This window comes from Molossus molossus, unplaced genomic scaffold (assembly GCF_014108415.1).
Source record: "Molossus molossus isolate mMolMol1 unplaced genomic scaffold, mMolMol1.p scaffold_m16_p_4, whole genome shotgun sequence".
In the NCBI taxonomy this organism is placed as follows: domain Eukaryota; kingdom Metazoa; phylum Chordata; class Mammalia; order Chiroptera; family Molossidae; genus Molossus; species Molossus molossus.
The window spans coordinates 46,185,095-46,209,261 of record NW_023425377.1 but is presented as its reverse complement, the minus strand read 5'-3'; the positions used below and the strand labels follow the sequence as shown (position 1 = coordinate 46,209,261).

The window sequence follows — 24,167 nt, the reverse complement described above, 5'->3', positions numbered from 1 at the left end:
TAGCTTTTATGTAACCATAAAAATAACAATGTGTATATATATACTGCATCTACAGAGTGAGAAGTGTTTCCCACCAGCCCTGAAACAAAGGATTATGTTTCTCCAGAAGCATTATGTTTCTCCCTGTTACTTTACAAAAACAGGGTCTGGGTTTGGGTCCAAACATCATCTAATCATAACTTGATCAGGTATCTTTATACCTACAAGAAATTGTTTTTGAAACAAAAAATGGATCATGCAACAACTGTGGATTTTCAAAGGAAACTTTAGTTTGAAAACAATCACCCATTGCTGTTTTCACATATTTACCAATGATTTAGGTCTATGCATCTACCATGTGTCCAAAATGCTCAGTCTGTTTTAAAGGGACTCTGACTTTGGAGTCTTCATCAGACGGGCTGCTGAACAGAAAAATCCAGGGGAAAACCCCCTTACAGGAAGTTAGCCTAAACTTTTTATTTCCTTTTCAAAGCTGGAAATATTTGAGTTTATAAAGTCTCCCCAGGAGAACGGTATTTGAAACAGTACAATCTGGCCTCAGCTATGAAGTTAAACTGGGAGACGAGCAGCAGCCCCACAGTGATGAAGAGTGAGAAGGGGCAGATGAGGATGAATACTAGTCCAGGACCTCTGGAGCCCGCTAACGAGGAACACACCGTTGACTTCTACACACATCCAAACCACCACTTCGCAGGCCCACAGCAGAGCTTCGCGCTCACCCTTGAAGTTGGCACTACAGAGCCACCTAGGAGACAGGCATTTCATTGAACACTAAATGAGGTGAGAGTGAATCAAGGAGCCTGCGGTAGGGCAGCTGCCAAAGCCTCCAGTGTATGAGTGTGAATGTGTGTGTGTGTGTGTGTGTGTGTGTGCGCGCGCGCGCGTACCAACACCTACTTGGGGCTCAAGGATGGGTGCGGGGGGAAGGGGGGAGTGGTAAAGTGCAATGCAGGAAAGTAAAGAATGGAAGAAGCAGTTAAGAGTAGATAGCGGCCTGCCGTGAGAAAGAAAGGAAGTGAACTAGACTGAAAAGGTCTGGACCGGAGGGGAAGTGAGGAGAACAGGCCCGGGAGAAGATAAAAGATAGGATAGAGGAATTCGAGGCTGAAGGAAAGGGTGGCGGCTGCGAGACAGAGGCAATGGGCAGGGCTGGAAGATAAACGAGGGCGGGACTAAGACGAAAATGAGGGGCGGAGTTTAGGAGAAAGTGAGGGGGCGAAACTAGAGGAGAAGAAAGGGGCGGGGTCAGAAGGGAAGAAGCAAGGGGGCAAAGGGAGGTAGAGAGAGGAAAGCCAGAGACAGGATACGGGAGCGAGTGAGAAGTGGGGGCGGGCTGGAGGGAGAAGCGACCGGGCAGGTCAGGGGAGAGACAGGGAAGCCAGAAGATGGGAAGGTGGTGAGACGAGAGGGGCGGGGCCAGGAGGGAAAAGCGAGGGGCAGGTGAGAGGAAAGGGAAGAGACGGCAGGAAGGGGAATGAGAAGCGGGAGGCGGGGTCAGGAGGGGAGAAGCGAGGGGACACCCGGGAGGTAAAGGAGGGGAACGAGAAGGATGGAGGGGATGAAACGAGGGGCGGGGCCAGGAGGAGAGAACCAGGGGGCAGGTGGGGGAAGAAGGAGGGAAGCGAGAAGGCGGATGGGGTGGGGGGGGATGAGAAGCGAGGGGGCGGGGCCGGGAAGAAGCGAGGGGCACTCGCCAAGGGGGGTGACGAGGTCCTGGGACAACGGCCGATGTGGGGGAGGGCCACTTCATGCAGGGCGCTCTGCGGGAAATTCCGGGACTGCTGAGGGGCGGTGCGGGGTGCGAGTGGGCGCTGTGGGGGCGGTGTGGGCCTCCCATCAGCCGTACCTGTCAGACGGATCTTGATGCTGGAGCCGTTCCTGCGTGTCCCGGGGTTCGACATCTCCCGCCAACGATCAGATAGCCGAGGATCCAGCGCCGCCGCCGCCCCCCGGCCCGGCCCGGCCCGGCCCCGCCGCCGCCGCCTCAAGGTTACGGCTCCGGGCTGGGTGCCGGGGTCCGAGCCGGGACACAAACTCTGCGGCCCAGGCGTCCGGGCGACGGGCGGATGCTAGAGCCGGGAAATCTGCGTTCGACCTGACGCTTCTGACCTTTGCTCTCTTCCAGCCCGGTCCGGAGCCGCCGCCGCCTTCACCACCTCAGAGCCGGACGCCTGCTTCCCTCGCCGCTTCCGCCGCCGCTGCCGCCGCCGCCGCCGCCGCCGCCGCCGCCGCCTCCCGGAGCCGCGCGCGCTCTCGCTACCGTGCCGGCCCGGCCCCGCGCGCGCCCGGGGCTGTGCGCCCCCGCGCCTGCGTGCGTGCGCGGACCCGTGGAACGCGTCGGGGCGGGGCGCGCCGCGCCGCGCGGCTGCGTTGCACCCTAGCCTCGGATTCGCGGGGTCTCGATACTGTCGGCCGTCTTCCTGCTTCGTCCGGTTCCGGGTGGCCTCCATGGGATCCCGAAGGAGGAGATCCCGCGCCCAGAGGCCAGCGCAACGGGCCGCGGGTGTGCGAGACGAGGCCGCTGGCCACTAGCACAAGGGATGTCCGTCCAGCACACGGACGCCCAGGATCTTCGCAACATTTCTCGGAGGAGACAGATGCGGAGGTTGAGGTTCAGAGAACCGAGTTGATTTTCCAGGTCTCTGACTCAAGGATCTGGGCTCCTGCTAGTTATTGAAGAGAGGGTTATCAGTCCATGGCCTGTTACCGCACCAAGCACCTTGCACAAATACTCTTTTTTTTTTTTTTAGTAAAGAGCTTTTAGATAATGCAGTTTCAAGAGAGTGACTTCTCCAAGAGACAAAGCCCTCTCTCTAGGTGTGTTTTCTGTAATTAGTGCTCTCTGTTGACCGTACCAAAGTTGCTAGAATCACAGGAACAAGGTGAGCAAGATTCGAGAGAAGAATTGAGTGGAGAGGTATGTGTTTGTTATTATCCTATCCGCAAAAGCAGCTTTCCAGCCTGTGTTTCCCTGTCTTCTGCTCACATTTCCCTTCCTCCCAGAGTTCCGGGATAAAACTAAAAGCTTTTGGTGCTTTCTACAACAAAGCAAGCCCTCTCTGTTAACCTATTATAGAAAGGAAGTAATATTCTAATAAAGAGGAAAAGCTGAATTTGATTATCAACCTTGTTTTTGACCAACTACCCAATTCTTTCAGTGTCTTTATTTGGTTTGTGTCCTAAGGAAGCCAGGTTCTGAGCCATTGCTGCCACCCCCTGCAGCTGTGGGCCTTTTCTAAGGTCACAGTCCAGAATAAATAGAGCCATCTCCTTAGAGCCCCTTGACATGCCTGGCTACCTGAGCCTGAGCCCTGTGAAAACAGTCTCTCCTGGGCTGGATTCAAGGTTTCTTTGAGCTTCAATCCATCAAATAAAGGGCAGGCCTACCCATTTCTCTGGCCCTTTGCAGCTCAGACTTTCAATGAGTACAAGCTGTGTTTCAGTGACAGACCAGTAGATCCACGATCCAGCTCTGTTAATCTAAGTGTGAGTCTCAGGGTCTGAAAAATCCATCGGAGTCTCTGATGTCCCTAAGAAATCCTCATTGCTCTTTCAGTCTCCTCTTTATTCCCATATTCAAGAAGTCTCCTCTCTAAATCAGAGAAAACATTTCCCTGGTCCCTGTTCTGATAACCAGCTGTTTTCCTGACCTAAAAACCTTTAGTCTGTTAACCTGTTTTCTTACCTGCCTAGACATCTGCACCTTCCTTTGCTTGATTGTTTCCTTAACACCTGAGTCTGGAGGTTACTTTTGGAAGTTACTGAAAGGCATTTCAGTTTACTCATTAACAAGTAATTGCTGTTGTCATTTAACAAGGTACATCTAACAGCGTCTTTCAACACAGCCTGCACAAGTAGGACCTTCCTAAATGGAAGCACATGTTTTGTTCATCAGCAAACATGAGCCACCTACTATGTGACTAAGGACAAGGAACACAAATAAGTCACAGCTATAGCATTTCAGAGGCTCAGTTTACTGGATGAAATAGACATGAACAACTGACAATGATACAGTGATGGAGATGTGTGCAGAGGGCAAGAACATAGGTTACAGGACAGTTCTACCTCGGAGCAGAGATATGGGAAGATTTTAGAAGAATCACAGAAGAGCCCTGACCGGTTTTGCTCAGCGGTTAGAGCGTCGGCCTGTGGTCCAGAGAGACCCGGGTTCAGTTCCTGCTAAGGGCACGTATCTCGGTTGCAGTTTGTCCCCAGCCCTGGTTGGTCGTGCGGGTGGCAGCCGCTCGATGTGTCCCTTTCACATCGATGTTTCTCTCTCTCTCTCCCTCCCCCTCCTACTCTATCTGAACAAAAATGGAAAAATGTCCTCGGGTGAGGATAAAAAACAAAACAAACCAAAAAAAAAGAATCACAGAAGACCTGATCTAAGATTTAAAGGCAGAGCAGAGAGGTGGGGAAGGGCACCATAAACAAGAGGGAACAGCTTGTGCAAAGGCATGGAAATAAATGTATTTCAATGTAAGTGCAGTCACGTAGCACTGCATCTTCCATCCTTACATCATCAATCTATTCAAAATAGATAGATGAGCCTAACTGGTGTGGCTCAGTGGTTGAGCGTCGACCCATGCACTAAGAGGTAGCCGGTTCAATTTCTGATCAGGGCACATGCCCAGGTTGTGGGCCAAATCCCCAGTGGGGGGCATGCAGGAGGCAGCCAATCAATGTTCTGTCTCATCGATGTTTCTACTTCTCTCCCTCTCTCTCTAAAATCAGTAAAAGGGGGGCAAAAGAATCAACAGGCACAATTTTGTGCTAAGGCTGTGGGCCAGCCCTAACAATGAACTTAAGGTGTACCTTAATATCCTTTCATCATGTATCAGATTTATCAAAAATTCTATCTTCTAAAGATATCTAGAAAAAATAGTTGGGAAATGTCCAACAATTCTGCTGAGACAGAGATAAAGTTCGGTGAGTCTTTTTAAAGTATCCTCTTTGCAATGAAGAGCAATTTTGACCCTGCTTGCTGTGTAGGATTTGACAGTTGATTTTATTTCCCCCAAACGTATCACATCCATGAGCCAGCGTCTGTTTGGATCTGACTAGAGAATTCTTTACATGTTTTTTTTTCCTCGCCCGAGGACATTTTTCCATTTTTGTTCAGAGAGAGTTGGAGGGGGAGAGAGAGAGAGAGAGAGAGAGAGAGAGAGAGAGAGAAACATCGACGTGAAAAGGACACATCGAGTGGCTGCTACCCGCACGACCAACCAGGGCCGGGGACAAACTGCAACCAAGGTACACCCTTAGCGGGAACCAAACCTGGGTCTCTCTGGACTGCAGGCTGATGCTCTAACCGCTGAGCCAAACTGACCAGGGCTCTTTACCTGTTTTTTGAATCCCAAATCTCTTTGGAGAATCTGATGGAAACCGTGGATCTTTTCCTCAGAAAAACTCATATGTACAAATATATAACACATTTTGTATCTGTTTTCAGTGGGTACAAAATCTCCTGAAATCAACCTGTGGCTCTTGTAAAGTCTCGTAGCTCCTGGATTAAGAATTCTTAATCCGCCCTGGCCAGTTTGGCTCAGTGGTTAGAGCGTCGGCCTGCGGTCCTGAGAGACCCGGGTTCGGTTCCCGCTAAGGGCGCGTACCTCGGTTGCAGTTTGTCCCCGGCCCTGGTCGGTCGTGTGGGTGGCAGCCACTCGATGTGTTCCTTTCACATCGATGTTTCTCTCTCTCTCTCTCTGTTCCTCTCTCTCCCTCCCACTCTACCTGAACAAAAAAATGGGAAAATGTCCTCGGGTGAGGATAAAAAAAAAAGAATTCTTAATCTAAAGGAAATGATCAAGCAAATAACATTGGGAATGTCACATATATATTTGTTTAGGAGCCAGCACAGTAGTAGCCCCCTTTGAAAACTGGGTATGCTGGAAAGAGGGCTGCTCTGACCCACACATACCCACACTCTACCCTGGCTCTGTCACATTACCAGCTGGTACTCGAGCAAGTTAATTAAATTCTCCAAGCCTCACTTTGTTCATCTGTAAAATGGCAATAGTGCCTGTCACCCAGAGTTAAAAATAAATCATAGATTTATTTAAATTCTTCATTTAACTGAAATCATGGGTTTCAATTAAACCCTGGACATAGACTTAGCTGTCTATTACATCAGGCACTCAGTAAATGGTAGTTCTTATTAGTAAGTGTAAAATGTGTGTGTTAGTCTTTGCTGTGAAACCTAGTGCTATGACTAGGGAAATCTGTTTGGGATGTTGTGCAGACCGTCCCTGGTGGGAGTGGATGGTTGTAACAAATGCCTCTTGAGAACACATTGCTGTACCTGAGCTGGTGCCTCTGCAGCCAGTGGCTAGATCAGATTAGCCTTTAAGGTCTTTTCTAGATCTAGGCTCCAGGCTTCTTTTGCTTTTCACCTGAACATCAAGTTTTTCAAACAATTGAATGTACAAAATTGTGATTAATTAGCACATTTATTTATTCTTTCATGCCCAGAAGCCTTTAGGATCTTCCTCTAAATTACATCCTAAACTTAATATTACCAATATGCAAGTCTTACTATAGTATTGTCATTGGCAGGGTTTATTACTTGGGTTTTTTTAATTGAAAATTTTGTTGAGATAATTGTATTTTTTTTCCTTTACCCAAGGACATTTTCCTATTTTTTGTTCAGATAGAGTGGGAGGGAGAGAGAGGAAGAGAGAGAGAGAGAAACATCGACGTGAAAGGGACACATCGAGTGGCTGCCATCCACACGACCATCCAGGGCCAGGGACAAACTGCAACCGAGGTACGTGCCCTTGGTGAGAACCAAACCCAGGTCTCTCTGGACCGCAGGCCGATGCTCTAACCGCTAAGCCAAACCAGCCAGAGCATATTGAGATAATTGTAGATTCACATGCAGTTGTAAAAAATAATACAGAGAGATCCCTGTATACTTTGCCCAGTTTTCCCCAATAACAATTTGCAAAACTGTAGTATCACAACCAAGATACTGACATTGATGCAATTCAATGAAATTCAGATATTTCTTATACTGGTGTGTGTGTGTTAGTGTGTTAATTAAGTTCTACACAGTTATAACACCTGTATAGGTTCAAGTATCCACCACCACACTCAAAGTACTGAATAGTCCAACACCACACGAATCCCTCAGGTTTAGAACCATAGCTTTTGTCCCACCCCCAAGACCTGGCAACCACTAATCTGTTCTCCATTTCTGAAATGTTGTGAAATCGAAACTGTTGAATATATATGCAATCATACAGAATGTAATTTTTTTGGGAAACAGCATAATTCCCTCGAGTCATGCAAGTTGTTATATGCATCAAGTTTTTCATCCAAGTTACTACATGTATCAATGGTTCCTTTTTATTATTGACTAGTATTCCATGGTATGGATGTATCAGTTTGCTTCACCATTCACCCTTTGAAGGACACCTGGGCTAACTCCAGTGTTTGGCTATTACAAATAAACTGCTATGAATACTTGTGTACAGGTTTTTGTGTGAACATAAGTTTCCCATTTCCCTGGAATAAATGCCCAAGAGTACAATTACTGAGTCATATGGAAGTTACATATTTAGTTTTATAAGAAACTTCCAAACTCTTTCCAGAGTGGCTATAGCATTTTACTTTCCTACCAGCAATGTTTCTTAGTGCCCTTGCCAGTATTTGGTGTTGTCACTATTAGCCCTGGTAGGTGTGTAGTTGTTGTCTTTTATGGCTCTGGAATTATTTGAGGTATAGATTATTTCTTCAAATATATGCAGTCAGTTAATTAGGGACAATTCTAGAAAATTAGTCCATCTTTAAAGTCTTTTTAAAAATAGGTCTTTAAAAAAATTTTTTTTTTCTTTTATTGATTTTAGAGAAAGGGAAAGGAAGAAGGAGACAGATAGAAACATCGATGAGACAGAACACCAGTTGGTTGCCTCCTGCATGCCCCACACTGGGGATTTGGCCCACAGCCTGGGCATGTGCCCTGACCAAGAATCGAACCAATCGAACCAGTGACCTCTTGGTGCATGGGTCGATGCTCAACAACTGAGCCACACCAGTTGTCTTTCTTTAAAGATCCTATTTGAACCCCACAGTCTATATTCAGAAATAGCTAAGGTCATCAGTGAAAATGAAAAAAATTACTGAACTACTATTATTTGTTAAAAAGGTCATTTTGGCCTGGCCAGTGTGGCTCAGTGGATCGAGCATCGTCCCATAGACTGAGAAGTCCCAGTTTGATTCCTGTTCAGAGCACATGCCCAGGTTGCACCTTAATCCCCAGTAGAGGGTGTGCAGGAGGCAGCCAATTAGTGTTTCTCACATCGATGTTTCTATCTCTCTCTCCCTCTCTCTCTAAAAAAATAAAAAATACAAATCAATAAAAATATAATTTTGTTTAGAGAACATTTTTCTCTTAAATGAGCAGTGTTTAAACAATTAAATTTATTATCCTAATAAAATAATTAAGACACAATTAAGAATATAATAAGCTCAATTTAAAAAAATTCAGACATGACTATTTTATTGTACATAAACAAAGATGATGTCCAGGTTTCTGGTCAACTACTCCAATATTTTACAGTTTCTATTGGTTCAGAAAACTAAGATAAAACATTCTCCAAATTTCTTATTACTCATCTATAATATATAAGCAACAATAACCAAGGAAATCAACAAACCAGAGGAAGTTCCAAGTGAAACCCTGAATCGTTGTTTATTAGCTAAATATTTTTGATAGTTTTTGGACAGCGTTAGAGGAAGCTCTACTATACCAGGCCAATGGTTCTTGAAATTGTGATCACAAGAGCAGCAGTGTTGCCTGGTTAGAAATGCAGATTCTCAGTTACCACCCAGACTCAGTGCACCAGATATTCAGGAGGTGGGTCCAACAATGTGTGTTGAACATGCCCTTCAGGTGATTCTGATGCAGGCTTGTGTTTGAGAACCACTGTAGAAGGCATATACTTACCTTTCTATTGTCCTAACTAAAGGAAAAGAACAGTGATGTACAAAATACAAAGCAAAGATATTTTGGCCAGGATGTTAAAAACAACTCTAGGTAACTCAAGCACAAATGAAATATATTAGAAGAACTTCAGTGGATCATAGAATCCTTGCTAGATTTTACGATAGAGAAAGGGCAATGATCAGCACATTTGAACAGCCAAGGAGCAGACTCTTTAACCAGCAACAATATGGCCAGAAGGCCACCTCTGCTCTCCTAGGAATTAATAACATCTGTCCTGTCACCTTGGAGTCACTATCTCAAGAATGTAAGCTCTGGGAGGAGTTCCCAATTGGCCAAGTGTAGTCTAGGTCCATGTCCTGACTGCTTGGGGACAGGAAGAAGGAAAGATGAAGCCCCTTTTACTTTTGTAGTGGGAACTAGGACCCTGCCTCCTGCCCAAACTACACATAGGCCTTTCTCCTAGTAGGAAGAGAACCAAACAGTTCTGAAATGATGAATGCCTGTCTCAGGAATGTGATGGGGAAGGAGGGAAGCAGATTAGCATTTCCAGTAATTTGATTACACTGATACTAATAGTTTAGAGTTCAATTTTTGGTTCCCTAAGTACACACTGACTTGAATGTGAAGATGGAAGCACACTAATGAGAGGAAAAACTGAAGAAAGTCTGTGATTTAAAACAAACTGGAATGCCTGGCTGGTGTGGCTCAGTGGTTGAGCATCGACCCATGCACCAAGAGGTAGCTGGTTCGATTCCTGGTCAGGCCACATGCCCAGGTTGTGGGCTAAATCCCCAGTGTGGGGCATGTAGGAGGCAGCCAATCAGTGTACTCTCTCAATGTTTCTATCTCTCTCTCCCTCTGTCTTCCTCTCTCTCTCAAATCAATAAAGAAAAAAATAAAACAAACTGGAAAATTCATGAATCACACATTCTTGCACTAATTATAAAAAAAGAGCTGTAGTAAATGCCCATCTATGGCAAATATTAACTATAATTTCTGTTGGCAAGGAAGTGACCCAATTCCCCAGTCTTACAGATGTGCTTGACCAGTAACCAAATCATGCTCTATGCATTCTTCCTAGTATTTAAATCAAACTCATCTTTCTGCTGAGATCCTACCAGGCTCTAATCTTACCTTGATTGTGCAAAAATAGAAACAAGTGCAGATGAAAGTGACAAAGATTCCCCTAGTACTGAAAGGGGTGGGGGCTGTACATCATTATTTAAAGGCATGACTATAAACAAATTAAGTTAATTTGGGGTTCTGGTTTGTGTGAGAAAGGGCTGCTATATAATTACTAGCTTCTATTTCTACTTAGTGAACATGATAAAGATTTTCAGGGATAGCTATCTCAGATCCAGGTTCATCCATTTTTTAGTGCCTATCATAGTAGTGCAGTGTGCAGAAAACTAACATTTTGTCCATCTGTCTATCTCTCCAGCCTGCATTTATCTCCTGTCAGCCCAGGATCTCCCCAGTGAGTGGGGCTTAGGCCACAAAACAACTTTAAGACCTCAATTTTTTTCTTCCCAGCAACCATATTTTAGAAAACACAGTTTTGTCATTTGTATTCACCAATTTATAATATATGTTTATTGTTGTCTTTATTGTACTGTAGAATATTAAGCAAACATTTATTAATGTGCGAGGAATTTTTATTTGCTATTAAAATATTTTTATTGTGAGGGAGAACAGAGATGGAGGCGGAGTGAATGGAAGCTACACAGACCATCTCTCAGGACCAAACTGGAATTACAACTAAAATACAGACAAATCATCAGGAAAAACCAACTGAAGAGCAGCTGGAAGAGAGACAGTACAACAAGGGACAGAGAAAGGATGCCAAATCAAGGCTGGTTGGATCTGCCAAGGCACGTGGGGGTGGACCGGGAGCCCAAAGATAGCAACAAGGGCTGTATTCACTGTATGTGCTTCCTGCTGAGAAAGTGGTTCTTGTCTCTTTTTAAAAAAATTTTTTTTTTCAATTTGTATTAATTTATTTTTGTTACAGATGTTTCTCCTTCCTTCCCTAGACCCTCTCCTCTCCATTCTCTCCCATGTACCTCCCTAGCAAAAGTGTTTTGTTTTTTTTAAAGTACCGAACCAGCTAGACTCACTCACCTTGGGCTCTGGCTGAGGGAGGGTAGACTGGACTGAAACTATGTGGAGAGAGTCTGGGGCTCCTGGCTCAAGAGAAAGCTGAGGGCTGGACAGGAGGGCACTGGGAGTCTTGTACTGAAGCACTCCCTCATAGGACAGTAGACATCTTACTCAAAAAGCCCCTTCCCAGAGCCCTGGGGAGAAGCAATGGCTCCTCTCACAGGAATTTAACACCATCAGACCAAAGAAATGCAGATTGAGGCTCATTAACATCTAAAGTCTGATAGCAAGCAAGTGCCTGACCTACTGGAAATCATCTTACAGGTGAGGGACTTTTTCATTCAGCCGAGGGCTACAAATCTAGGCTCAACAAGTAACTAAGACTAATAGCCTCCAGGCATAAAGCTAGATAATAACTGAACATCCTTAGGCTTGCAATCTACTCAGGAAAGTAAGATTTGACAGTGGTGTTTAACCACACTCATGTGTCCTCCCACACTCATCCAAACCCAGTAGAGGGAGCCACAATCAGCGCAACACCAACAACCACAGGGAAAATTTGGCAGGCTCCAAAACCCAATGCCAAATTGAAACAAAGAAACAAACCCCAAATGACAGAACAAGATAATTCTGCAGGAGAAGAAATAAATGACATAGAATTAAGCAAGATATCAGAGGGAGAGTTCAGAGTAATAATCATGAGGAAGCTCAACAGCATGAGTAAAGATATAGAAATATTGAAAACCAACCAATTGGAAATGAAGAATGACATAGCAGAAATAAAGAACACATTGGAAGGAATAACCAGCAGAGAAGAAGAAACCAAAGACTGGATCAGTGAATTAGAAGACAGGGTAGAAAATAATCATCCAATTAGAAAACCAAGAAGAAAAATAAATTAAAAACAGGAAGACAGCATAAGAGAATGGTGGGACAATATAAAACATAACAAAATCTACATCATAGGAGTGACAGAAGAAGAAGAAATTGAGCAGGGGTTAGAGAATATGTTTGAAGAAATAGTGACAGAAAACTTCCCTAACTTGGTGAAGGAAAAAGGCATACAAGTTCAAGAAGCACAGAGAGCCCCAAGTAAGAAGAACCCAAAGAGGCTCACACCAAGACACATGATAATTAAAATGCCAAAAATTAAAGACAAAGAGAGAATCCTAAAAGCAGCAAGAGATAAGCAACAGGTTACCTACAAAGGAACCCCCATAAGGCGCTCAGCTGACTTCTCAACAGAAACACTACAGGTCAGAAGGAAATGGCATAAAGTAATCAAGGTAATAAAAAACAAGGATCTGAATCCAAGACTACTCTATGCAGCAAGGCTATCATTCAAAATAGAAGGTGAAATAAAGATATTCCCAGACAAAAAAAAGGCTAAGGGAATATATTAGGACCAAACCAGCACTACAAGAAATGTTCAAAGGACTGCTGTAATTAGTAGGAAAAATAGGAAGAAAAATAGAACCACACTAAACAAAAATGGCAACAAATAAGTACAAAACAATAACTTTAAATGTAAATGGATTAAATGTTCCAATGAAAAGACACAGAGTAGCTGAATGGATAAGAAAGCATGACCCATAAATATGTTGTTTACAAGAGACCCACTTCACCACAAAAGATTCACATAGGTAAAAACTGGAGGGATGGGGAAAAAAAACTTTCAAGGACAAAAAAGCTGGGGTAGCACTACTCATATCTGATAAAATACACTTCAAAATGAAGGCCATAACTAGAGACAAAGAAGGCCACTGCATAATATTCAAAGGCTCTATCAAACAGGAGGCTATAACCTTGGTAACCATATATGTACCCAACGTAGGAGCACCAAAATACATTAAAAAAAAAACTTCTGGAGGACTTCAAAGTAGAAATCAACAGCAGTACAATGATAACAGGGGACTTCAACACCCCTACTGATATTACTGGATAAGTCTTCTAGACAAAAAATTAACAAGGAAACAGAGACTCTAAATGATGCACTGGAGCAAATGTGTTTAATAGATATCTGCAGAGAATTACACCCCAAAAACTGCAAGTTCACATTCTTCTCAAGTGCACATAGAACATTCTCAAAGATAGGCCACATGTTAGGACACAAACTACGTCCTAACAAGTTTAAGAAGACTGAAATCATATCAAGCATTTTCTTAGATCACAATGGCATGAAACTAGAAATCAATTACAACAAGAACATGCAAAGACATTTGAACACATGGAGGCTAAATAGCATGTTATTAAACAATGAATGGGTTACCAAGGAGATCAAGGAAGAAACTAAAAACTTCCTGGAAACCAATGAAAATAAACGTACAACAACACAAAATCTATGGGATGCAGCAAAAGCAGTCCTGAGAGAAAAGTTCATAGCACTATAGGCCTATCTCAAGAAACAAGAAAAATTTCTCATTGACTTTCTAACCCTACAACTTAAAGAACTATAAATTAAGCAAAACGAAAAACTCAGAGTATGTAGAATGAAAGGAATAATAAAGGTCAGAGCAGAAATAAACAACATAGAAACTAAAAAAGCAATTCAGAAGATCAATGAAATAAAGAGCTGGTTATTTGAAAAAATAAACAAGATTGATGGACCCTGAGCTAGATTCACCAAGAAACAAAAAGAGAGGACCCAAATAAACAAAATCAGAAACAAAAGAGGAGATGTAACAACTGACACCACAGAAATACAAAGGATCATTAAAAAACACCATGAACAATTATATGCCAACAAATTGGACAATTTAAGCAAAACAGACAAAGTTTTAGAAACACATAATCTCCCAACACAGAATCAGGAGGAGACAGAAAACTTGAACAGACCAATAACAACTAAGGAAATTGAAGATGTAATCAACAAACTCCCAGCAAACAAAAGCCAAGGTCTGGATGGCTTCACAGGGAAGTTTTACCAAACATTCAAAGAAGACTTAACATCCATTCTCCTCAACTTATTGCAAATAATCTAAGAAGAAGGAAGACTTCCAAACTTATTTTATGAGTCCAGCATAATTCTAATTTCAAAACCAGAAAAAGACACTACAAAGAAAGAAAACTACAGGCCAATATCCTTGATGAACACAGATTCCAAATACCTTAACAAAATGTTAGCAAATTGGATCTAGCAATGCATCACAAAATTATTCACCATGACCAAGTGGGATTCACCTCAGGGTTTCAAGGATGGTACAACATTGCAAATTAATAAATGTGATACACCACATAAACAAAATGAAAGATAAAAATCATATGATCATATCAATAGATGCTGAAAAAGCATTCGACAAAATCCAGCACTCATTTCTGATAAAAACACTCAGCAAAGTGGGAGTAGAGGGATCATATCACGACATAATAAAGACCACATATAAAAACCTAAAGCCAAAATCATACTCAATGGGCAAAAACTAAAAGTACTTCTCTTAACAGGAACAAGACAGAGATGCCCATTTCCACCACTCTTATTTAACATAGTACTGAAAGTCTTAACCACAGCAATTTGACAGGAAGAAAAAATAAAAGGGATCCAAATTGGAAAGGAGGAAGTAAAACTGTCATTATTTGCAAATGATATGATACTGTACATAGAAAACCCTAAAGATTCCTTCAAAAATTTACTACAGCTAATAAATAAACTTTGCAAAGTAGCAGGATACAAAATTAATATCAAGAAATTGATGACATTCTTATACAATAATGAACTCTCAGAAAGATAAACTAAAAAAATCCCATTTACTATTGCAGCAAAAATTTAAGATACCTAGGAATAAACTTAATCAAAGAAGTAAAGGACCAATTTGCAGAAAACTACAGGACCCTGGAAAAAGAAATAGAGGAAGATATAAAAAAGTGGAAGCATATACCTTGTTCATGGATTGGAAGAATTAACATAATTAAAATGTACATACCACCCAAAGCAATCTAAGATTCAATGCAATCCCCATTAAATTACCAATGACATATTTCATGGAACTAGAACAAATACTCCAAAAGTTTATATGGAACCAAAAAAGACCCCGAATAGCCACAGCAATCTTGAAAAAGAAGAACACAATACTGAATATCAGGTTATACAACAAAGCCACTATAATCAAAACAACCTGGTACTGGCACAAGAACAGGCATATAGATCAATGGAACAGAACAGAGAACCCAGAAATTGACCCAAGACAATATGCTCAATTAATATTTGACAAAGGTGGCAAGAGCATACAATGGAGTAAAGACAGCCTCTTTAATAAATAATGTTGGTAAAACTGGACAGCTACATGCAAAAAAATGAAGCTAGACCACCCACTTACATCATATACAAGAATAAACTCAAAATGGATAAAAGACTTAAACATGACTCATGAATCCATAAAAATCCTAAAAGAAAATGTAGGCAACAAAATTTTGGACATCACATGCAGCGGAATTTTCACCGATACAATGCCTAAATCAAGAGAAACAAAGGAAAAAATGAATAAGTGGGACTATATCAAACTAAAAAGCTTCTGCACAGCCAAAGAAACAAGTATCAAAATGGAAAGAGAACCCAGTATATGGGAGAGCATAATTGCCAATGATATATCAGATAAGGGGTTAATTTTCAAAATATGGAGTACTCATACAACTCAACAAAAAGAAGACAAAGAACCCAATTAAAAAATGAGCAAAGGACATAGACACCTCTTCAAAAAGGACATACAAATGGCCAAGAGATATATGAAAAAATGCTCGAGGTCACTAATCATCAGAGAGATGCAAATTAAAATGACTATGAGGATCTCCTTACACCTGCCAGAATGGCTGCCATCAACCAATCATCAAACAACAAGTGCTGGCGAGGGTGCGGAGAAAAGGGGATTCTAGTACACTGCCGGTGGGAATGCAGACTGGTGCAGCCACTATGGAAAACAATATGATATTTCCTCAAAAAATTAAAAATCGAAAATTGCTATTTGACCCAGTGATCCCACTTCTAAGAATTTATCCTAAGAAGCCTGAAATACCAAGCAGAAAGAATATATGTACCCCTATGTTCATAGCAGCACTATTTACAATTGCTAAGATCTGGAAACAGCCCAAGTGTCCATCAATAGATGAGTGGATAAAAAGCTGTGGTACATATACACAATGGAATACTATGCAGCTGTGAGAAAGAAAGACCTCCTGGGGAGTATAATGGTAAGTGAAATAAGACAATCAGAGAAAGAGAATGTCACATGATCTCACTTAAGGAATATAATGAACAATACAAGCTGATGAACAAAATAGACCAAGAGATGTGGAAGTTGGGTACAGACTGACAAACCTCAGAGGAGGGGGACAGGGCAGGGAGGGAAGAAATAAACCACAGAACTTATATGCATGTATGTGTAACCAATGGACATAGACAACAATGCTGGTGGGGGGAGCAGAATCAGGAGGAAGGTGTTAATGGGGGAAAAAGGAGAAATATCTGTAACAAAAATAAATTAATAAAAAATATTTTTATTGTGAAATGTGAAACTTTTGTGCAATATAAAGAAATAAGACATTGCCAGGTCCCAAAGACACCTACATTGATCATCCTGATCCCATCTCTGCTAGCCTCCTCCTTAGGTAACCACTCTCCTGACTCTTATTGTAATCATGTCTTTGCTTTTATTCATAGTTTTATCTATTAAGTATGAATCCCTAAGCATACAGTTTTCTTTTGCCTGTTTTTGAACTTTCTATAAATGGAAATATATAGCATATACTATTTTGCATCTTTTTCAAAAGTTATTCAACATTATGTTTTTGAGATTCATCTACATTTTGGGATTATGGCTATAGTTTTCATTTATTTTTATAGCATTTTATTGTGTGACTACACATCAATTTATCCACTCATGGACATTTGGATTGTTCCAATTTTGAGCTAATTATAAACATTATGTTAAATTGCATTTACTGATTACACTAGGGTATTTGGCTATTTGGAATCCCTTTAGTGAAGTGCATATTAGAGATTTGGTTGTTTTTTTTTTTTTCCATTGGATTTTCTGCCTTTCTTACTGATATATATGCAATCCTTATATAGTTTGGATGTGACCTGTTGGTTTTCTTTTTTCAAATTGTTTTATTGTGGTAAAATACATATAAATATTAAAACTGATCATCTTAACCACTATTAAGTGTAAAGTCAGTGGTATTAAATAATTCATAATGTGCTATATAACCAGAACATCATTGGTCTCCAAACTCTTTGGATCTTGTCAAACTGAAACTCTGTACCTATTAAACAATAACTCTCCATTCCTCCCTTTCCCCTCAGCTCCTGGCAACGACCATTCTTTCTGTCTCTGTGAGTCTGACTACTTGAACTATCTTTATTTTTAATCCTTATTCAAGGATATTTTTCTATTTATCTTCAGATAGAGTGGGAAGGAGGGAGAGAGAGAGAAACATTGATGTGAGAGAGACACATCAATTGGTTGCCTCCCACAGGACCCCAACCAGGACAAAACCACAAAGGAAGGATGTGCCTCCAACCCGCGACTCATTGGTCCTCCAGCCGATGCTCTAATTGCTAAGTGAAACCAGCCGGGGCTACTTGAGCTATCTTATATAAGTGGAATCATCTAATAGTTTTCTTTTTATGACTGGCCCATTTCACCTAACATAAGTCCTCAAGGTTAATCTGTGTTATAAAATGTGTCAGAATTCCCTTCCTCTCTTAAGGCTGAATTGTGCAGATAGGGCACACTTTGCTTATTTACCCACTTGGGGTGCTTCCACCTTTTAGCTAGTATAAATAATGCTATTATGACCATAGATGTACAAGTATCTCTTCAAGACTTTGCTTTCCATTCTTTTGGGTATATACCAAGAAGTGGAATTGCTGGATTTTATAGTAATTCTATTTTTGAGGAACATTCATACTCTTTCCATAGCAGCTGCACCTTTTTACCTTCCCATGCACAGTGCATGCACAAGTGTTCCAATTTCTCCACATCCTTGTCATCACTTGTTTTCTTGTTTTTATTTTTTATTTTATAGTAGCCGCTTAAGTGGGTATGAAGTACTAACTCATTGTGGTTTTTATTTGTATTTCCTTAATGACTAATGATGCTTAGAATCTTTTCATGTACTTGTTGGCCATCTGTATAGCTTCTTTGGAGAAAAGTCTATTCAAGCCCTTTGCCCATTTCTGAATCAGGTTGTCTGGCAAATAATTTTATTTTATTATTTATTTATTTGTTTATTATTTATTTATTTTTTAAATCTTTACCCGAGGATAGTTTTACATTTATCTTCAGACAGAATGGGAGGGAGAGAGAGAAACATTGATGTGAGAGAGACACATCGATTGGTTGCCACCTGCATGACCCCAACCAGGGCTGGGGATGAAGTGAAACCAAGGTATGTGCCTTTGGCCGGAATTGAACCTGGGACTCCCTGGTCCATAGGCGGACGTTCTAACTACTGAGCCAAACCAGCCAGGGCTGGCAAAGAATTTTAAAAGTCATTTAGGTATGGTCCCTGCAAACTGTGGCTCACCTCTAGTAGTGGGGACCAACACATAAGCAAATCACTAAAACAATGAATAAGTGATGCAGAAGAGCTAGACTGAGGCTTCCCTTTCTTGTGGATACCAATATGCTGTTGGTGTCAGTAAACAAAGGGAAGAGTTCAACTGCTTCACCTGGAAGCATGTGGAAGGTGACTGCTTGCTGAGAATTTTTGCCCCATATCTTAAGCAGCAGATTCTTAAAGAGGTTCAAAAGTTAGCAGTGATTAATTCAGGAGCAGTATCAATTTATACTTGGGACATAAGGTTGTTAACTTTATATTTCATAAGGCAGCCCCCCAACCTTTGCTTTTTGAAAGGATTGAGCAGCTTTCTCGACAAGTCACATCTATTTCTGTTGTGAATTTTCATCTTAGGTTGTCACTTACAGGTATAATAAATTCAGACATTGCAATTTGCTCCAGAGCAAAGTCAGTGAGTCTTAACTGAGCACAGGACAGGGCTACCATGCCTCTAGTAAGTGAGAGTCCTTGATCAAATGGGAAACATTTTATTTTCACTAAGGAAAGCACTAGCTGCAAAAAAGAAAGACTGTACTTACTACAGTTGAATATATGATTTATGGTTGGATTCTCAACTCACTGATAAAAATGAAGAGACTCGAATGTTGTTATCCTAAATAAACCACATTGCATCTGAGTGAAATATTTTGATAATAATAATGCGCTGGCTTTAAGAAAATGCTTCCTTTGGAAAAAGGGAACATCTCATTAGAAATGTTTCATGGAACCCATGGGACAACTCATCCTTCCTCTAAAGGGGTTTCCACTCCCTGAATGCAAATCTCTGTGGAATGAGTCCTATATAAGTGGGAGGGGAAAGGAGGTGTCAGAGATTGGTGCCAACAATGAATCATGCAGGAAAGTATGAGCCTGCCAATTGCCTGGAATATGGTATTTGGGTAGCACTAGGTTGTTTTGCCAAATTGCTATTTCTCTTCTTATCAGGGAGAGTTGGTCTGGAAATTGAGAAGAGAGTTGCCACCTTGACCTTAGGTCACTCAGGTTAGAAAATTCCTGGCGTTTTGATAGAAGAATGGAAACTATATGTAAAAGCCAGATTTATGGCTAAGGGCAGAGAGAAAGTTTGTGTCTCCGTATACCAGGGTTATTAGGATGGCTTTACTAATTGAAAATAATTCTAGAGAAATCCCATAAAAACTGCTTTCAAGCTTCCTTTGGATTCTGATTTTTTGATCATCCAAAAGTTCCTTTCCCCACCTTTCCTCAGAACTGGAGACATGTTATCAACTATTTAACAATCACTTGTTTCCTTCCCTCAAAATTTATAGGGAACTAAAAGTCCAAGGCACATAAGAACCAGAATAAACCCCAGAGGAACAAATTCCCTGGCAATTGCTGTATTAGGGGTACAAACTGGAACAGAATGTGGCATCAGCCCAATGGGCTGAAATACTCTGCTATTTTCTGGCTATGTGATCATGGGTGATTCCCTTAAATCTCCGAGCTTCAATTTCTTCATCTATAAGATTGATATAATATCAATATAAAACTGTTACTGTAGGTATTACTGATATGGATGATGTCCATGTGAAAACACGTTGTAAAAGTGTCATACAAATGATTGTTCTTAATCTAGAGGTATTTGTATCTAAACCTGCAAGCTTTTGAAGAGGGACTTTTGTTTTCTTCATGTATTCACTCAACTGAATGCATAGGTGGTGACCAGAACTTTATAAATATTAAACATTCTCATAATTTTTAACAATTGTTAAAAGTTATGACCCCCATCCCCCCCCCCCAAAAAAAACACTTTAAAAATTTTCTAAACAATCACATTTCTCAACAACAAGCAAATCAAGAATATGGAATATCTTCCAGTTATGATTAACCCAAACTGACTGAAAAGGTGTTGACTTTGTCAGGGAGACTCACATACTGAACATCTTGTTATTAGTGATAACTCCCAAATCATTTGTCAGACTTTCATTATATGTAGTTATGCTTCAGGAATTTATGGCTCAAATCTACATTTATGCAGTATATCATGAGAAGACACAATTCTAATGTCTTTGAGGGTTTTATATTTTTAATTATTACTAAAAAACTATCAATGACAATATTTGATTCTTCTCTATTCAATCTTCCAGCCAGAGGTTGGCAGTTCAGTGAAGAGACTTCCAGAATTTTTTTCTACACATATATAACAGATATATAGTATTCTTACATATTATTATAAATAATAGTATATATACACTGGTATTTCTTGATTCACCAATTTAACACATTATCTATTGGCTCCCCATTATGAAAGATGACAAGTTGGGTAGCTAACATTTCACTCCTCCTGCCTCCAGTTTTGTAGTTATTTTTGGTTCTTCTATTTGTACTTTTGAATGATTCTTTTGAACCTGTGTTTGCTCTTCTATCAGCCTGTAACTTGTGACCCCTCCATATTAGATGAAGATATCAGTCCCCTAATTTTTGCTCTACTTCTCCTCTAAACTCCCGCCCTCATCTTTGTCAGCTGAACTTTGGCAGTGTCAAGGATGACGACATTCGTGTTCTCTTCTGCATGCAGGGTTGATTTCCCTGTTTTGTCTGTTGGTTCCCTGAGTTGATTGTTATAGAATCAAGATCAACATCATACCAAGTACAGCAAAGGAAATATAGTCAATTATATTGTAATAACTATGTATTGTGCCCGTTGGGTACTGGAAATATCAGCAGAACACTTTGTAAAGTATGTGATTGTCTAACTGCTGTGCTGTATACCTAAAACTAATACAAAATTATATTGGATGTATGTAAACTGTAATTGAAAATAATTTTTTTTTAAATCAAAATCATACCACACTTTGGTTTGCTTCACGTTTGGCCAGGAGTTTCTTACACAATTTCTGCCCTGTTGCTTCTAATTGCCTTATTTTCTTATTGATTGAAGAAACAGAAATGTTTTCTTCATTGTATTATTAACATGATCTAGATTCTCAGCTATTCTATTACTTGGATATATTTAATTCCTTTTGTTGAGGACATTTTACCTGTGGCTCCCTGCCTTTCTATTCTAACATGGAACAAACAGCTTTCCAGCTTCACTGCACAACTCTTATCTTTGGATACTTTTCACTGGACTTATGGGTTGGTTCTACTATTTGTTGTATCTTATGTCTCTCTCTCTCTCTTTTGGCAGGAGGGATATGGGTTGTTTTTATCCTTTTTTGATGGAGTACATTCTCTAGTAGCTTACTTAAAAAGTATTTGAAAGGTAATCATTCTGAATTTATATCAGAAAATATATTATACCTTATATAGTTATTATCAGTTCTGAATAATTTTTCTTCAGAACTTTATAGAGACACTGTTCCATTATCTTCTAGCATTCAGTAGCCCCCCCCCCCAAAAAAAATCTGATGTTAATCTGAACTTATCTTTTGTAGGTAACTTATTTTTTCTGTCTGGAAAATTTTAGGGTCTTCTATTTATACTTGGTGGTCTGAAATTTCACAGTACTGGATGTAGGAATTACTCTTTTAGTCATTTATTCGGATTGGCATTCAGTGAGTGCTTCAGCCTAGAGATCCTTCAGTTCTGATAAATTTTCTTTTATGATTTCTTTGATAATGTCTTTCCCTGTGTTTTTCTCTTTTGTCTTTTTGGGAACTCTGAGCACTCACATGGTAGACCTCCTGAATTAATCCTCTCTCTCATTTTTCTCCCAACTTTATCTCTTTGTAATTTTCTGGTCTCTATTCTAAAAGATTTCCTTACTGTTATCTTCAAGCACTTCTCTTTCTTATTTTTTTTCTGACAATCATTTAATTTCTGTGATTGTTCCTATTTCATAGCATCTTCTTGTGTTATGGCTGCAGTATCTATGTCCTCAAATCTGTTGAGAATATGAATTAGAGAGTTAATTCCCATAGCTTCTCTGAATTATGTCTGTTTCTTCTGGGGATAGTTGTTGTTTTACTCATCTTGGCCTTTGTCTTTTATCAGGCTGATTTTCTTCATGTGCCTGATCATGCATATTTAATATTGGGAGGATGGGTTTTTCTGGACAATGGTTCAGATTTCCTGCATATACACATCTATGTATTCCTATTAGGATTCTCTCATGAATAGATTAGCTAACTGGGTGCCCTGTGTATGTGATAAAAGGTTTCTTGGCTGGCAACTGAGTATAAAAAAAGTCATTCTGATTCTTGATCTTTTGTATGTGACTTGTTTTTACTCTCTGTAAATTTGTAGGCTCTTTTTTTTTTTAATGAGAGTTTTGAAATTTGGCAATGATGTGCTTTGGCATAAGCTAATTTTCATCCATTTTTCTGGGCCACTCATTGGATCTTTTAAATTTGGAAATGTTTTTCTCTGTTTTGGGAAATGCTCTCAAATTATTTCTTTGATCATTTTCTTTCCTCTATTGATTTTTCATTCTCTACTTCTAAAATACCTCTATTCAGATTTTTCACCTCTTGGATTCCAAGATTTATACAGGGTGGGGCAAAAGTAGGTTTACAGTGGTTTGAAAGGAAAATACAGTAATTAATAACAACAAGAATAAACTGTTTTGGATACTCACAATTGTAAACCTACTTTTGCCTCACCCTGTATAATCTCCTTTTCTATTTTTAAAAAAATCTGTCATTTTGCTCTACTTTATGGGATCTTTCCAACTTTATCATCCAACCCTATTGTGGATTTGTTCATTTTTACTATTATATTTAAAATTTCGAAGTCCTTTTTGTTCTTGAACTTTAAAAAATAGCATTCTATTTTTGCTTCATGGAAGCAATACCTTTTCTTATCTCTCAAGTATGCTATGATTGTTTTTGTGTTTGTTTGTTTAATTCTTTTTTTGCATGGCTTTTCTTCCATCAGTACCTTTTATTTTACCCCTATTATGTCAGAGGTCTTTCTCAAATGTCTGACAATTGTGGGTTTGTATATTTAAGAGTAAAGTACCAAAGAGCTGATCATAAGCTCTGTGAGCCGGGGGTACTCTGCCTGGGTTGTTTCCTTGTGGAAGCCACCATGTCAGCATCTTTAGGTCTTTCTTGTTGGGATGCTCTTATTTCCCAGATGAAGATCTTCTAGTCCCCTGCCTGGAAGATATAAACCTGGCTGGCAGCATTCCATTTACCCAGTGGGGTGTGGGATGAGGGGAGCTTACCATTTCTTATGTAATTTACTTAATCCCCCTGCATTTAGCATGATAAATCTGTTTTCACCCTTGCCCAAGGTATTCCAGTACAGAGACATTTTTAGCCAATTGCCAAAACAAACTTCCAGTTTACTGCCAGGGTGAAGGGGCAGATGACCAACTTCACAGAGTACCAAGATATAATGGCTTCTTTTTTTACCTTAATTATGGGTAACTTCAAACATACACAGGAGAAGAAAAATAGTATAATAAACCTCCATGAACATGTCTTCAGCCATCATTACATTGCTAGTTCTGACCCATATGTATATCTATCTCTTCCACTTCCTTTATCCCATATTACTTTGAAACAAATTCCAAACATAATTTCATCTGCATTCATTCAGTACTTACGTCTTAAAGATAGACATGTTTAATTAACATAACCTTGACTATAAAACCTAA

General features: G+C 40.3%; 1 protein-coding gene across 6 annotated transcripts in view; it reads right to left on the bottom strand.

The window, feature by feature from the left end:
- SMURF1 (SMAD specific E3 ubiquitin protein ligase 1) overlaps nt 1-2,209 on the bottom strand; it is a 149,176-nt gene extending 146,967 nt beyond the window's left edge. For 3 of the 6 annotated variants that reach the window (XM_036281785.1, XM_036281783.1, XM_036281782.1), the window contains exon 1: nt 1,847-1,933. In XM_036281785.1, the coding sequence (XP_036137678.1) occupies nt 1,847-1,901 (55 nt within the window). In that variant the 5' untranslated portion in view covers nt 1,902-1,933. Of the gene's footprint in view, nt 1-1,846 lie in introns of all 6 variants that reach the window. The other 3 variants (XM_036281779.1, XM_036281780.1, XM_036281781.1) reach the window with 2 other exon arrangements.
- Between the last annotated feature and the right edge of the window lie 21,958 nt (nt 2,210-24,167).